Source organism: Orcinus orca, chromosome 2, assembly GCF_937001465.1.
Source record: "Orcinus orca chromosome 2, mOrcOrc1.1, whole genome shotgun sequence".
NCBI lineage: Eukaryota > Metazoa > Chordata > Mammalia > Artiodactyla > Delphinidae > Orcinus > Orcinus orca.
In genome coordinates this window covers 110,624,582-110,638,439 of record NC_064560.1, presented here as the reverse complement: position 1 = coordinate 110,638,439, position 13,858 = coordinate 110,624,582, and the positions used below count along the sequence as shown (strand labels likewise).

Sequence of the window (13,858 nt, the reverse complement as noted above, 5' to 3'; positions counted from 1 at the left end):
GAACCAAAACCATGATCTGTAACCCAAGCCAGGCAGTCTTTAACTGTGTTCTAAAAGTTATAAAACAGACTAATTCCCAGAGAAATTATTATAATGGTTAAAGTAGATCCAAAACTTTTTAACCTACAACAGGTAAAAAACCAAACACACCCCTGTGCACCATTAGTGGGAATGTAAACTGGTGTTGCCACTACAGAAAACTGTATGGCAATTCCTCAAGAAATTAAAAATAGAACTACCATAAGATCCAGCAATTCCCCTCCTGGGTACTTATCCGAAGAAAATAAAAACACTAATTAAAAAAAGATACATGCACCCCTATGTTCACTGCAGCGCTATTTACAACAGCCAAGATATGGAAGCCACCCAAGTATGCACTACTCAGCCATAAAAAAGAATGAAATCTTGCCATTTGCAACAACATGGATGAACCCAGAGGGTATTATATGCTAAGTAAATAAGTCACAGAAAGATAAATACTGTATAATTTCACTTATATGTGGACTCTAAAAACCAAATGAACGTAACAAAACAGAAACAGTTATACAGAGAACAAACAGGTGGCTGTCTGAGTGGAGGGGGCTGGAGAGAAGAAAGAAATAGTAAAGGAAGATTAAGAGGTACAAACTTCCAATTGCAAAATAAATGAGTCACGGGTATGAAAAGTACAATGTGAGGAATATAGTCAGTAACTATGTAATATCTTTTTATGGTGATATATTGTAACTGGACTTATCGTGATGATCATTTGAAAAGTATGGAAATATCGAATCACTATATTGTGTAACAGGAACTAACATAGGGTTGTAGGTCAATTATACTTCAAAAGCAAAGAAACAAACTCATAGGAAAAAAAAGAGATCATTTTGTAGTTACCAGAGGTGGCAGGTGGAGTGGAGAGGGGAAACTGGAGGAAGGGAGTCAAAAGGTACAAACTTCGAGTTATAAGATAAATAAGTACTAGGGATGTAATGTACAACATGATAAGTGCTGAGTGTTACATATTAAAGTTGTTAAGAGAGTAAATCCTAAGAGCTCTCATCACAAGGAAAATCTTTTTTTCTATCTCTTTAATTTTGTATCTATGGGATGATGGACGTTCACTGAACTTCTTGTGATAACCATTTTATATGTGTAAGTCAAATCATTATGCTGTACACCTTAAAATTATACAGTGCTATATGTCGATTCTATCTCAATGAAACTGGAAGAAAAAAATTTAAAAAAAATACAGAAATCACATTTTCTAACAAACATCATAAAGTGAAACTGGAGACTATATACATATATTTTTTAAAGCTTTAAAGACAAATGCAAAGCAATTTCCAGAGTCATAGTCCTCTTAGTATCTCAAATGCTGGGACCTGAAAAAAAAGCAAGTTTAATTAAAGAAGCATACCTTGGTAAATGGGAGCACTTTACAGTGATTTTGAAGAGGACTGTGGAGAATTTTCAAGAGCTTTTAAGGTTAAATGTTCTTCATTATCCTAAATTTATTGGTTTTTCTTAACATAAGTATCCCACCATAGGTTTATTAGCAATACTAAGGTTCACTCAAGCAAGAAATCTTCAAAACTTCAAAGGAAAATATGTAATAATCTCTTGCAAAATCCGTTAATCTCCCAGGACAAGTTTCTCTTTTTTTCTCTTAAATTTCCTCTCTTTTTAGGAATCATGACTCAAACCCCCAAATTCCTGACCTCACAGTGATCTCAAGGCTTTTCTAGCTGACAAGGTCTATCAGCTAAGATACTTGAACCTTCTTACAGTTTGGACACTCAGGTTTATAGAGAAAGTAACTTATAGATACTTGTTTCACGGTTAGATTGCCCCAAAAAACCCCTAGGTATAGAACTAGAAAGTTCTGTTTTCTAACTTTCTTCTCAATCCCATAAAAACACCAACTGAGATATATTCTTTTCTAAAGATAAATAATTGAGGAGAAAAAAATTTAGTTTTAATTAATTAAAATCAGACTTCTCTGGTTTTGTACATGCTCCGAGGACTCTTAAATGACTGAAATATCTACTGATCTTGTGTGATTCCAAGAAAAACAAAATAGGGCTGCTATTTTAGCAACAGTATAAAAGAGTATGCAATGAGAAATCAGTATTACAGTAATCAAAAATACTGCTGTTACATATACTAACTACAAAAAATGACTCTCCTGCAATAAAAGAAACCTTTCTGCTTTATTTAACTCAGCCTATTAAGTAATCTTGTGGGGTATACTCTGGAAAATGATGATGTAAAAGCATATCTAAAAACCGACCAAATTAAAGCATAAATAAATAAATAAATGGTTTAATAAAACCTACTTCCAAAGTACAGCTGTAACATAACCACAGGACAAGAAAGCAAAATCAGATATTCTACAAGAAACTATAATTATGATATGGGGGACAAAAAACAAAGTTTGAGTGTTTCTTTACAAACAAAAGAAAGTGACTATCTATGAATATTCTTCATATATTGTTTTTACTCTTACTGCATTATTTTTACTGTTATTTTAATCTAGAGTCCACTAGCCATGCTTGAAGCACCATGTGTTTTAGTAAATAAAATCCACCACAAGTCTCCATTCTCTATGCAGGTAACAGGTAGCATACTGATGTAAAAAATGAAAATAATGGAAACCTGTGGAACAACGTTATATTTGGTATGGTTTATAGCAGGAATAATTAAGAATGGGCTTTCCTTGCTCTGCAGTTCTAAAACACACTAAGCCAGAGTATAGTTAAAGTGTACAGACAATATGGAAGTTTGAAAAACTACACCTATTTGACTTCATTAACACAACCTGAACTAATGCGGGGTCCAACTCTGAATGGGTTAGTTATTTATACTCAGTCTTCTTAAAAATGTGTATTGAGGAATTACATATAGCAAAATAAAAGAAGATCTACTTTACTATACTCACTTCCTTCTCATCTTGTTATATTTGGGGATATATGAATACATTTTTTCCTGAATTATACCTGCTAAGGAAATGTTGTATTGAGGGTTATTTAACTCATACTCCAACATTTTCTTGATCTTTGTAATTGCCCCACCAAGGACAATTATCCACTCTAGACATCTAATAATCAGAGGGCTTGCTGATGGGCCATTTACTAGCAGTTACTGTCTAGAGGAGAGCAGGGAGTACCACTAGACTCCTACTAAGAAGTAATCAAGAGAATATACTTACTCACCTTGGGCTCAGGGGGTTAAAAAAATAGCAAAAAAATGAATTCTACTGTGAAAAGGGGCACTATTGGCTTGGAGCAGGTTAAAAAGAAACTTTCCATTCTAAGAAAGAAAAGCTAAGATTTGAAAATAAATAAAGTGATGTGTGGCAGAAAAACAGATGGTTCAGTTCATACAAGCCAGATAATTTCCATAGTTGTCAATAGCTGGACACTTAATGCTATAAATTATTACTGTAACTTATCTTCCTTTCCATCAATGTAAGTTCAAGGTTAAAAACAGGAAGATGGTAGGAAATTATTTACTATGGTATTACCTTAATATAAATCTGAAAGTCAAAAGCTTTTACAATTAGAATTGAGAAAACAAAACCAAAAAGCATTACTCTCATGATATAATACAGACTGATCAAAAAGGGACATAAAAATAGAGCTAAAATAACAGAGTTAAGCACTTTATTTTATTGGCTAAAATGTTGTACAGATTTTTTAAATGTAGATTTGGGGACTAGTTTTTCCTTTTAAAAAATGTTTTTGAATTGTTGATGTCCTTCTGTCAAAACAATGCCAGCAACAAGTATAGAAGCCCACCAAAAGACCTCAAGTTTGCTGCAAGCCTTGCTCATATCTAATCTTGAAAGGAAATCTGCCTACGTACAAGGAAACAGTCAACTCAGTTTTGGTCACATTTTCACTAATGTCATTTGTTTGCCCCACTTTGTTCTTTGTTTCATTTCTACTTTTTAAAATAAAGTCATATGTCATCTGGAGATTCTTCTTCACTGAAACTACAACAGCAGGGATTATCTATACTTGCTGCCACCGCTCCTCATTTGATGGATCTCACTAAGGCCGTAATATGCTCATTTCCCCTGTAGCCTATGGGATTCACGGGTAGATGCTGCTTACTCATCCTGGTAGATCTCCTTACTCCTAACAAAGACTACCAACACCTCAAAACAACTTGATAATTCTGCTTTCTCTTAGTAGCAACTATTTACTAGTTGACTTGTTTACAACAACTTTTTTATCAATAAAAATTATCTTTCTCTTCTTTGAATAAAATGTAAATAAATATAAATTAAAAGATGATCAACAAAAAGGAGCCACTAGAACACTGTAGACAGATCCACACTGTATGTTCTTTGAGGGCAGGGGTAATATCTTACTTTCTTCCCCTTTCTAATCCTAATGATGAGCAGACTACCAAAAATACAATATTTGTAGATTTACTTAATAAATAACCAAATAAATGAATGAAGATCTTTTCAGAATGCTTAACTCATTCATAACATTTAATAAACTCCTACTATACGTGCAGAGGCAACAAAATGTGCTAGAATAAATAGATGATGGTTCTTGCCCTCAAGAGCCTCCATCTGGGAGGGAAGAAAACATGTGAACAGATTACCACAAGAAAAGTTAGGTATAAAGTACTCTGAGAACACATTAGAGAACAGTTTCCAGAAGGATCACTTTGATCCCCTGTGACAGTGGCTACAAAGGTTACTTTTGTGGGAGAACACTAAACTTATCCCCTTCATGATCTCCAGAAATTAAAGATATATTCCAAATACTCTTAACTTTCCATTAACTCTCAAAGGTTGAATATACCACTTTTACTTAGCTATTTTTCATCATTATATCCCACCGACATAGTTGTACTATTAATACTCTCTGGGTTACCATGCAATAGCAAAAAAAAACGAGCAGGAAATCTGTTACTTTGTTCTACTCACACTAAATCTCTCATCATTACAAAAAAAAGGCCCTCTTTTAAAAGTAATAAACCACCTAATCATCTACAGACCTAATGAATATATTACGGTCGTATAGGTAGTATCATTATAGCCAAGAACAGTTTATAAAAGGAACAGAAGGACCGCCAGAATGTACCTGTCTAAGGCATTCTAGGCAGTGGGTTCTATGCTATCAGCTAAGTTTCCTTTATTGTATAGGTGACAGAGTGTGCAGAACGGGTCTCATCTATTAACTCCATATCACTTGGATGTCAGCATTTCATTGGGTCATGTTGGCAAAGCACTGTACTACATTATAAACAAAGAAATACATATACCATTTGTTAGTATTTCCCACATAAAAAACATCCTTTTAAATTCAAGCAATGATGATATAGTAACCATTTAAAAATCAGGTAATAAAATAAGCCCTTTCTTTATCCACAGGAGACAATGACAGACTGTACTCTAAATCTTGTTATTTAGTAGTAATTTGCACTGCTGTACGTCAGAGGATAGCAAAATAATTCATTTCTTTGAAGTGGAATTAAACCTGTCATACTACCCAGGAATAAGCATCTGGGCAGGTAAAGGTCTAAGCAGTATTTAAAAGTTTAAAATCAATTTTTCATCCATAATCAATATCAATATATCTACAGTCATTGGCATACTTACCACACTGACTGAATTTCTCTTTTAGTTTCTGCCAAGTCAAGTCAAAAGGCAGCTAGAATGAAAAAAGGTATTAGTAACAGATATACAAGGAAAAAAATAATTTTAAGTATACTTTACATTTAGTTGCTTACATTTCTGACAAATATCTGGTTGCCTTTGGAGCCTATTCTGTCTCTCATTCCGCTTCCCATAGGACCTGATAAAAATCCTCGATCCATATCGATGCTCCTTTCCAGTATAGCTCCTATACCTGGTCCCATTCTATCAAAGCTGGAACTCATCCGATCCAGTCCCATCCCCATTCCTCCAGTCACACTGTTCATGCCACCCATTCCACCACCTGGATTTTCAAGAAGGGAAGGGAGGATTTGGGAGTTTGGTGTTTTTGTTTTAAGAACAGAAGGAAGAGGAGAAGGAAGAGGAAGAAGGAGAGAAAGAGGAGGGAGAGAATCATTTTTGAGAAAGAAAGAGAGAATAATTAATTCATTTATGTAATTAGACAATATATAAATAAAATTATTTTTATACACACAATATAACAATCTTCCAAGGAACAGATTTTAATTTTGTATATATTCAGTTAGTTGAATGTTAATGGCTAACTGAATCTGTTCATACTATTATACATATACATTTCTAAAAAATTATATCCTGATCATAAAACATAAGTTATATAAATTTTCTATCAACGACTTTATTCATTAATGTTATAGTAGTTTGTATCCTCACTTTTATCTTTTAATAATACCAAGCTTAGTAATTGTTAGAACAAAGACATATGGGGTAAATTCAAATAATTACAACTACAACATATCAACTGTTGCTCTCATACTGTCCTACATAATATTCTTTTCCTAGCTTACCTTTCACCTCAGTATCTTGTTTTGTATACAATTGCTCTTTTCATATCAGTTCAATTTTCAATAACCACAGAAAAAGCTAACTTTTAGTCTCTATGTTATACAGAACTTGTGGAGATAACAACAAAAACTGGAATCACACTCTTTTAGCCAGAGCTTAAAAATCTAGCTTGTAGCTCGTACCCACTTGATTCTTATACATTGAGTCCCCTTTAACTATTCCAATCCTACTCTTTCTCAATCGTATCCTTTTTTCTCGTACCCAATATCCCCACTCTAAAAATTAACAACACCCTCAAATTGGCTTTCTGTGAATAACATATATAAAATTAGGGGAACAGAAGTATAAACACTGAGGTGAAAAAGGAAGGTAGGGAAGTTATGATTAACAGGAAAATGGCCAAGGCCGAAAAGATGATGAAAAGAAGGAATAAAATGAGAAGCAAGGTACAATGGAAGTATCTTCAGCTGACAAGATTTTTTTTAACTCACTCTTAGAAGAGTTCAAGTAGACTTTGTTTCCTATTTGTGAGATTTCAATCAATTAAAGGAAGTCGGTAACTATGGAGAGCTCACATAGACATGGTTCAGTAAGCAACATGGGTCAAAAACTAAGCTTTGTGTTAAGGGTTAATATAAGGCCTAAAATGTACTAGTGGAAACAGAGGGAAGAAATTTGGCATTCCCCAGTTTTGCAACAATAGTACTCTTGATTCTATCAAAGAAAAGGTTTAAGAAGCAAGGAAATAAGCATTTCTTTTAACCTTGCCCTCAACCTCAGGAGGTCTCCAGAAGTGTTAGATCTGAGGCGATTCACCTGCGTTTACCAAAAGACACAATTTTTTTTCACAAATGAAATAAGCTAGTCTCCAACAGCAGTTATAGAGAATAAGCAAAGAAACAGAGTTGGTGCTAAAGCTAATGTTGTTCGTGACATATGATCAGAAAAAGCCCCAGATTCTTTAGTTGGAATAAAGGTTCTTGAGTTGGGTGACAGTTAACACATATTCTGGTGTTAGTTTAGAAATGTCAAAGAAGTAAAATTCAAAGTTAGTTAAGAAATTTCCAACAGCAATAAAACAGTAAAGCTCAATAAATATCAAAGTTTCTCTAAATTATGACAAGTCATATCAACATATAAGAACAAAGTATTACAATACTACAGTAACTACTCTTGCAAAGTTTTTTGCAAGTATTCAAATATTACTGTAAAATTCTAGTAAAATTTAAACCTACTTATTCCAGATCCTACTGGACCCATGTTAGAAGCTCCTATTCTTCCTGCAAACCCTCCAATCATTGCACTGCCTAAACAAGGATGGAAAGATAATATACTAATTAATTTAAATAATCATACTTTAAAATTCCCAAGGTATTATGCTCTCAGAAGATGTACAATAACTGAAAAGTATAGTCTTCTACAAATAGGGTTCAAATATGTAAGACACTGAAAAAGAGAGCTAGTACATTAAAACCTCTGAAGTATTTTTCTTCAAGTAATAAATTGCACGAAACATTATAAATTTCTAATTTTTCATACAAAAAAAGACAGCCAAACTTTGAAAAAATACAACCTGCAAAAAGAAAAGAAGTAAACAGCCAGCCCTACCAAGTCTACCAAAGGAATCTCCAAAGCCTCGATTTATTCCAATATCACCACGTCCAAAATCTCTCTCCATGCTACTAGTCATCGCACCACGGTATAGCTCTGAAAAGATTATGCAACAAATTAACCCTTTTTCAAGTATTATCAATAAACAGTAATCCATTTAGGAACTTATTGAAACTAAACTGTAAAGACAGCAAAAGCCACAATACAAGAAGTCCATGATTTACCCAACCTACTTCACATGCCACAGATATCCCAGTTCCGCTCTGCCTGTCCCTACCCCTGGTGCCCATACATCCTCTGAAAACATCTACAGTATCCATTCCTAAGTAAAGGGGGGACATTTTTAATAATGGAGAAAATGAAATGTAGTATACACATCCCACTATATACATTTACCTACCTCCCATTCGACCAACTCCTCCAAATCCTCCCATGCTACTCATTGCTTCCAGACCACCAAACCCAATTCCTATGGAATAAAGGTTAAGTTTGAGATCTGTCAGTTATATAGCTGAAAGGTATATTTTGTAAATATTAAGTCTCATCAGTAAGCTCTTCATCCACCCTACCTTGTGCAACTGCTTCTTAACACATCACCTTCCATATCCCTTAAGTATGTACCAGGCTCAATTTCTGCTAGCAGTCTTTAGGACGTGAGCCAACAATAAACCATGACTTTTGTTTCCCTTGGAATTCTCAACATAGTTTCTAACTTACTAAACATGGTGATGGGTACATACAAGAAAACAAATGCTTATACATACCTCCTCCAATTCTATTCATTCCTCCAAAACCTGGACCATCCATTCCCATACCTCAAATAAAATACACAGTATGTACTTTCAGTGAATCTTATTTTAATGACTAAAGAATGACATAATGCAACACAGCAAAATAGATACCAATGGTCTAGTCACAGTGGAATACTAGAGAAGCAGCAGGGCACAGATGGGACGGTTTAAAGTGCTATGCCACAGCAGGTGTCTAATCATGAGTCTTCAAAAAGGCCTCTTTGAATATTTATTAGACAAGAAAACAAAATTCACTGGTCATACTCACATTCAGTTAGAGAATATCTAGGACTAGGTAATCGTTCATTTTTTTTTTTCAGCTCAGACACACAAATATCACTACAGCAGATTGAGAGATCAGGTCAGAAAGTAAGGACTCCTTTAAACATGGCAGCTAAGGGAGCAGTAAAAAATGAAAGAATAAAAATAGTACGTGTTTAGGAGGGTAGAGGGCCTAAGAGTAAGGGAGAAGATTTCCATCTGTTTAGACCATAATGATTACCATAACTACCCTCACAATTTAAAATGTAACTATAGCATCTCAACAAAAATAGAAACCAGATAGCATTAATTAGTCCATCAATTAAAACAGCAATTCTCAAAATATGGTCTAAGGACCTTTGAGGGTTCAATAGGTCAAAACTCCTTCATTATCCAAATAACACTAAGATATTGACTGTTTTACTCTCATTTTCTCATGAGTGTAAGGTGGAATTTTCCAGAAACTACATGATAGATGACACTGTAACAAACTAAATGCAAAAGCAGATACAAGAGCATGACTGTCTTGCATTAAGCCAAACATTAAAGAGATGTACAAAAAGGTGAAATAATATCACTCTTCTCACTAATTTTTGTATTGGAAAATACAATTTATTTTCTTAAAAATTACATTTATTTTAACACATAATGTGTTTATCATTGTTATCTTAAATAAATATGTAATTTTTTTTAAATTTCTAAGTTTTAATTTCAAATACAGTAAATATTGACAAATATAACCACATAAGCAAAAGCACTTTGGGGTCCTCAACAAATTTTAAGAGTATAAAAGGGTTCTGAAATCAAAAAGTTTAAAAATCAATCTTCAAACATAAACTGTAGGTTAGTCTACGTGAATAGCCAAACAGCTATCTGAAAAGCTACCCTCCCAACTAGATATTCAAATTTAAATTGCTTATATGGTAGTATTTCAGCCATTCCACAAATACTGTATATCCATGATACACAAGGCATAGACTATGTTGAATATTCTCCTTCTACCTTAAAGACAATTCAAAATCTAAAAGGCTAAAGGCTAGCTAAAAGTGCTAAAAGGCTAGCTGTAACGTGGCTGCCCTCAGAGGAACCCTCCTGACCTTCTGTTCAACCTCTTTCACGTTCTCTGCTCTCAAAGGTTTCATTCCTTTTTCAGACTAAAGTAACATCTTAAATATTCAACTATAAACTACAGTCCTTTAAATATTACACACTAGTAAATATAAGCTTTACAATGTAGCAAATGTATCATTTAAAAAGAAACAATAAAGTTAGAATACTCACCACTTGGACCTAAATTCCCCATTACACCACCTATGTTCAACTGGCTGGCACTAATAGGCTGTCCACCTGGACCAAGTCCCATTCCAATGCCTCCAAGACCACCTAAAACACAAATAAGAATATTACCAACTCTTATATGATCAACTAACTGGCACTGAAAAAATTTTTAAAGCTATATGCCTGTAGTAGTATTTCTAAAATTTCGCAAATTTGTAAATAAGAGCACCACAGTTCTTGTTTTCATTGGAATGCAGCACATTGAAGCCTCACTATAATATCATTTACTAATGAGAAGTGTTTTATGAAGCAGATCCATCTTATATCCCAGTCAAAGGCATACTGAGAAAGAGTAATGAAATACCAAAAGGATTTTGAACCACCTTATAAATGACATACATATCTGAAAATAAGAATCTTGCTTGAATCTGTAGACCCTCTTAAAACCTAGGAATTACTTTTCAGATGGTTCAAATCAAACTAAAAAGTCAACAAACATGAAAACATTGAATAAAGCAAACATTATATTACCTAGTTTTATCACTGAAATAAATATTTATATAAACAAATATATTTATTTATATTTATATGGTATTTTAATTTATTTATATACTATGGTATACAGTGTTTTCACATCTATTATCCACAGATGAGGTAATTTTTGAGACCGTTAAGTTACTTGTACAATGCCATTTAACTACGTGATTAAGCTAAGACTAGAATTCAAGTTTTTCTGTCTCTAAATCCAGTATTCTTTTTACTTTCTCTCTTAAACTAAGTTCACTGAAAAGAGACTGTAAGAAGACAATCTGATGACTTAAAGACAGTAGGAACTGTTTTATTCTACTAAATCTGAGTTTGACTTAAAAGTTCTTGCTAGTCAATGTAGCAATTAGTAAGTGGTAAGGGCTGAGAAAACCATATACTATATATATATTTTTAAAAAGAGTACAGAAGCATGTCGTGTTAAATTGGAGAAAGATCAATGTGACCTGGTAAAAGAAATATCTTTTTTAGCTCAGTCCCTAAAAATGGTTCAAAGCAATAGCACACTTCACTATCAACAATGCTCATGTCTACACCTAAAACTCTTATTTTCTTCTCTGATATCATTCTTCACTAAAAGGAACCAGGCCTCTTTGAAAGTAGGCCAATCTCATGTCTTTGAACAAGAAAAATCTTCATGGATCTGGGAAATCCCATTCTCACCAGAAAGTAATAGCAGAGGCATAGAAAATGAGAGGTCCCCTCTTGCCAAGTTATAATAATTTGAGAAAAAGAAGTGGGGGGGTTGGGGAGAAAGGCAAAAAATAGGGAGGTTAATAATAATTAACTTAACTAAAACAACAAACTGATTCTGTTAAAGTCTATGAGTTCATATTACATCTCAATAGAAAAGAGTACATAAAACCATAAATCTTAAAAAGAACAGATATAAAAGTATGAATGTAATTTTTAAATCTAAATAAATTGAAAAGTACTAACAGTGGAAAATAAATCGAAAGCCCCTACTTTATAAAACCAGGATATTAAAAGATGACACCCTGAGTGATAAGGAAGGGCAGGAAAGGACTGCCCTACAAAGGGAGAACAGGTAATATTCAAAGACATGTAAGCTGAGAATTTATTTTAAAAAACTGAATTCTCAATTGTGAAAGCCCAATAAACAGTAATCCACATCCACACTGTAGTAAAACTGCATGCCAAAGATAAAGATCTTAAAATCAGCTACATGAAGAGCACAGCTTATCTATAAAGAAAGGACAGTTCAACTGACAGCTGACTTGATAGCAAATATAGAAGCCAGTAGACTGGAATATTTTTAAAGTGTTGAGAGAAAATAAGTACCTTAAACTATATAACCAGTGAAACTATCTTTGAAGACATTTATAGACAAACCAAAATTAAGAGAATTTACTAACAACAGATACTCATTGAAAGAGCTTTTAAAATATATGCTTCAGGGGGAAAAAATAGTGCCAGGGTCTGTGAAAGCAGATGATAAGTAATAATAATGCCTAATTTGTGGGATTGGTAGCAAAGCAATATATAACTAAAACATTGAGCAATAATAGCATATAATTCGGTAGGAAAGTGATTAGAATTAGAGCATTTAAAGGTCATTCTACTATTGAGAATAACTATATTAACTTCAGACTTTATATAGGCATATTAAAATATCCAGGATAACCACCAAAAGAGAAAGATAGGAGAAAAATAAATATAAACATTTGTAAAACACAGAAAAATAAAACACATAATAAGATAATGGGAATTAATCCAAATAAATCTACAAATGTGAATAAACAAAACAAAGCTGTTGTATCTCCATTACTATTAGACAAATGACTTAAAGGTAGTTACTAAGTATGAAATCACTCTATAATGATAAAATCTTGATTCACTAAGAAAATATATCAGTTCTAAACCTGCATGCACCTACTGAATTAGTTTCAAAATAGTTCAAGTAAAAACAAGAAAAAATATGCAAATTCACCATTATAGCAGGGGATTTTACCATAAACTTATCTCAGTAATTGATAGCACAAGCAGACAAAATTACTAGCAGAGATATAATTCAAATGATTAACAAACTTGATTTAATGGACATATACAGAACAGTATACTGCACACCTGAAGTATTTATTAAAATGTATCATATATTAGGCCACAATGCAAAGTCCAAATTAATTGATTGATTCCAAGGAATCACAGAGACCATCTTCTATGACCACACTGTTAAGTTAGAAGTTAGTAAGAAAAAAGTATACAGTTGGAAATTCAAAAATATATGACTTAGGAAGAAATCATAATGGCAATTTAATAAAAATTAAATCACAATAAAGACACTCTATAGCAAAACTTGTATATAGTGGCCAAATTTATAGTCATAACTACTTGTATTAAAAAAAAGGCTGCAAATTAGTGAAGTACACATTCAACTTAAGGAGTTAGGACAAAAATAAGAGACTAAACCCAAAGAAATAGAGAAGGAAATAAAACTAAGAGAATAAATTAAAATATAAAAAATGGAATTCACTTCTTTGAAAGCACTAATAAAACTGACAAATCTCTAAGAAAACTGACTAAGGGGGCTTCCCTGGTGGCACAGTGGTTAAGAATCCGCCTGCCAATGTAGGGGACACGGCCTCGAGCCCTGGTCCAGGAAGATCCCACGTGCTGCGGAGCAACGAAGTCCGTGCACCACAACTACCGGGCCTGTGCTCTAGAGCCCGTGAGCCACAACTACTGAGCCCACGCACCACGACTACTGAAGTCTGCGCGCCTATAGCCTGTGCTCTGCAACAAGAGAAGACACGGCAATGAGAAGCCCACGCACCGCAATGAAGAGTAGCCCCCCCGCTCACCGCAACTAGAGAAAGCCCATGCGCAGCAGTGAAGACCCAACGCAGCAAAAAAAAAAAAATTTAAAAAAAAAAGAAAAAAAGAGAAA

The 13,858-nt window shown here is 33.7% G+C and overlaps 1 protein-coding gene across 2 annotated transcripts in view; it reads right to left on the bottom strand.

Annotated features, from left to right (window-relative positions):
* The window catches only part of MYEF2 (myelin expression factor 2), a 32,336-nt gene that overhangs the window by 2,813 nt on the left and 15,665 nt on the right, over nt 1–13,858 (bottom strand). The window contains exons 10-16 of one of the 2 annotated variants that reach the window (XM_004266753.4): nt 10,408–10,509; nt 8,839–8,889; nt 8,475–8,543; nt 8,072–8,170; nt 7,699–7,770; nt 5,734–5,942; nt 5,603–5,654 (exon numbers count right to left, since the gene is read on the bottom strand). In XM_004266753.4, coding sequence (XP_004266801.1) covers nt 5,603–5,654; nt 5,734–5,942; nt 7,699–7,770; nt 8,072–8,170; nt 8,475–8,543; nt 8,839–8,889; nt 10,408–10,509 — 654 coding nt within the window. The remainder of the gene's footprint in view (nt 1–5,602; nt 5,655–5,733; nt 5,943–7,698; nt 7,771–8,071; nt 8,171–8,474; nt 8,544–8,838; nt 8,890–10,407; nt 10,510–13,858) is intronic. The other variant, XM_004266751.4, reaches the window with a different exon arrangement.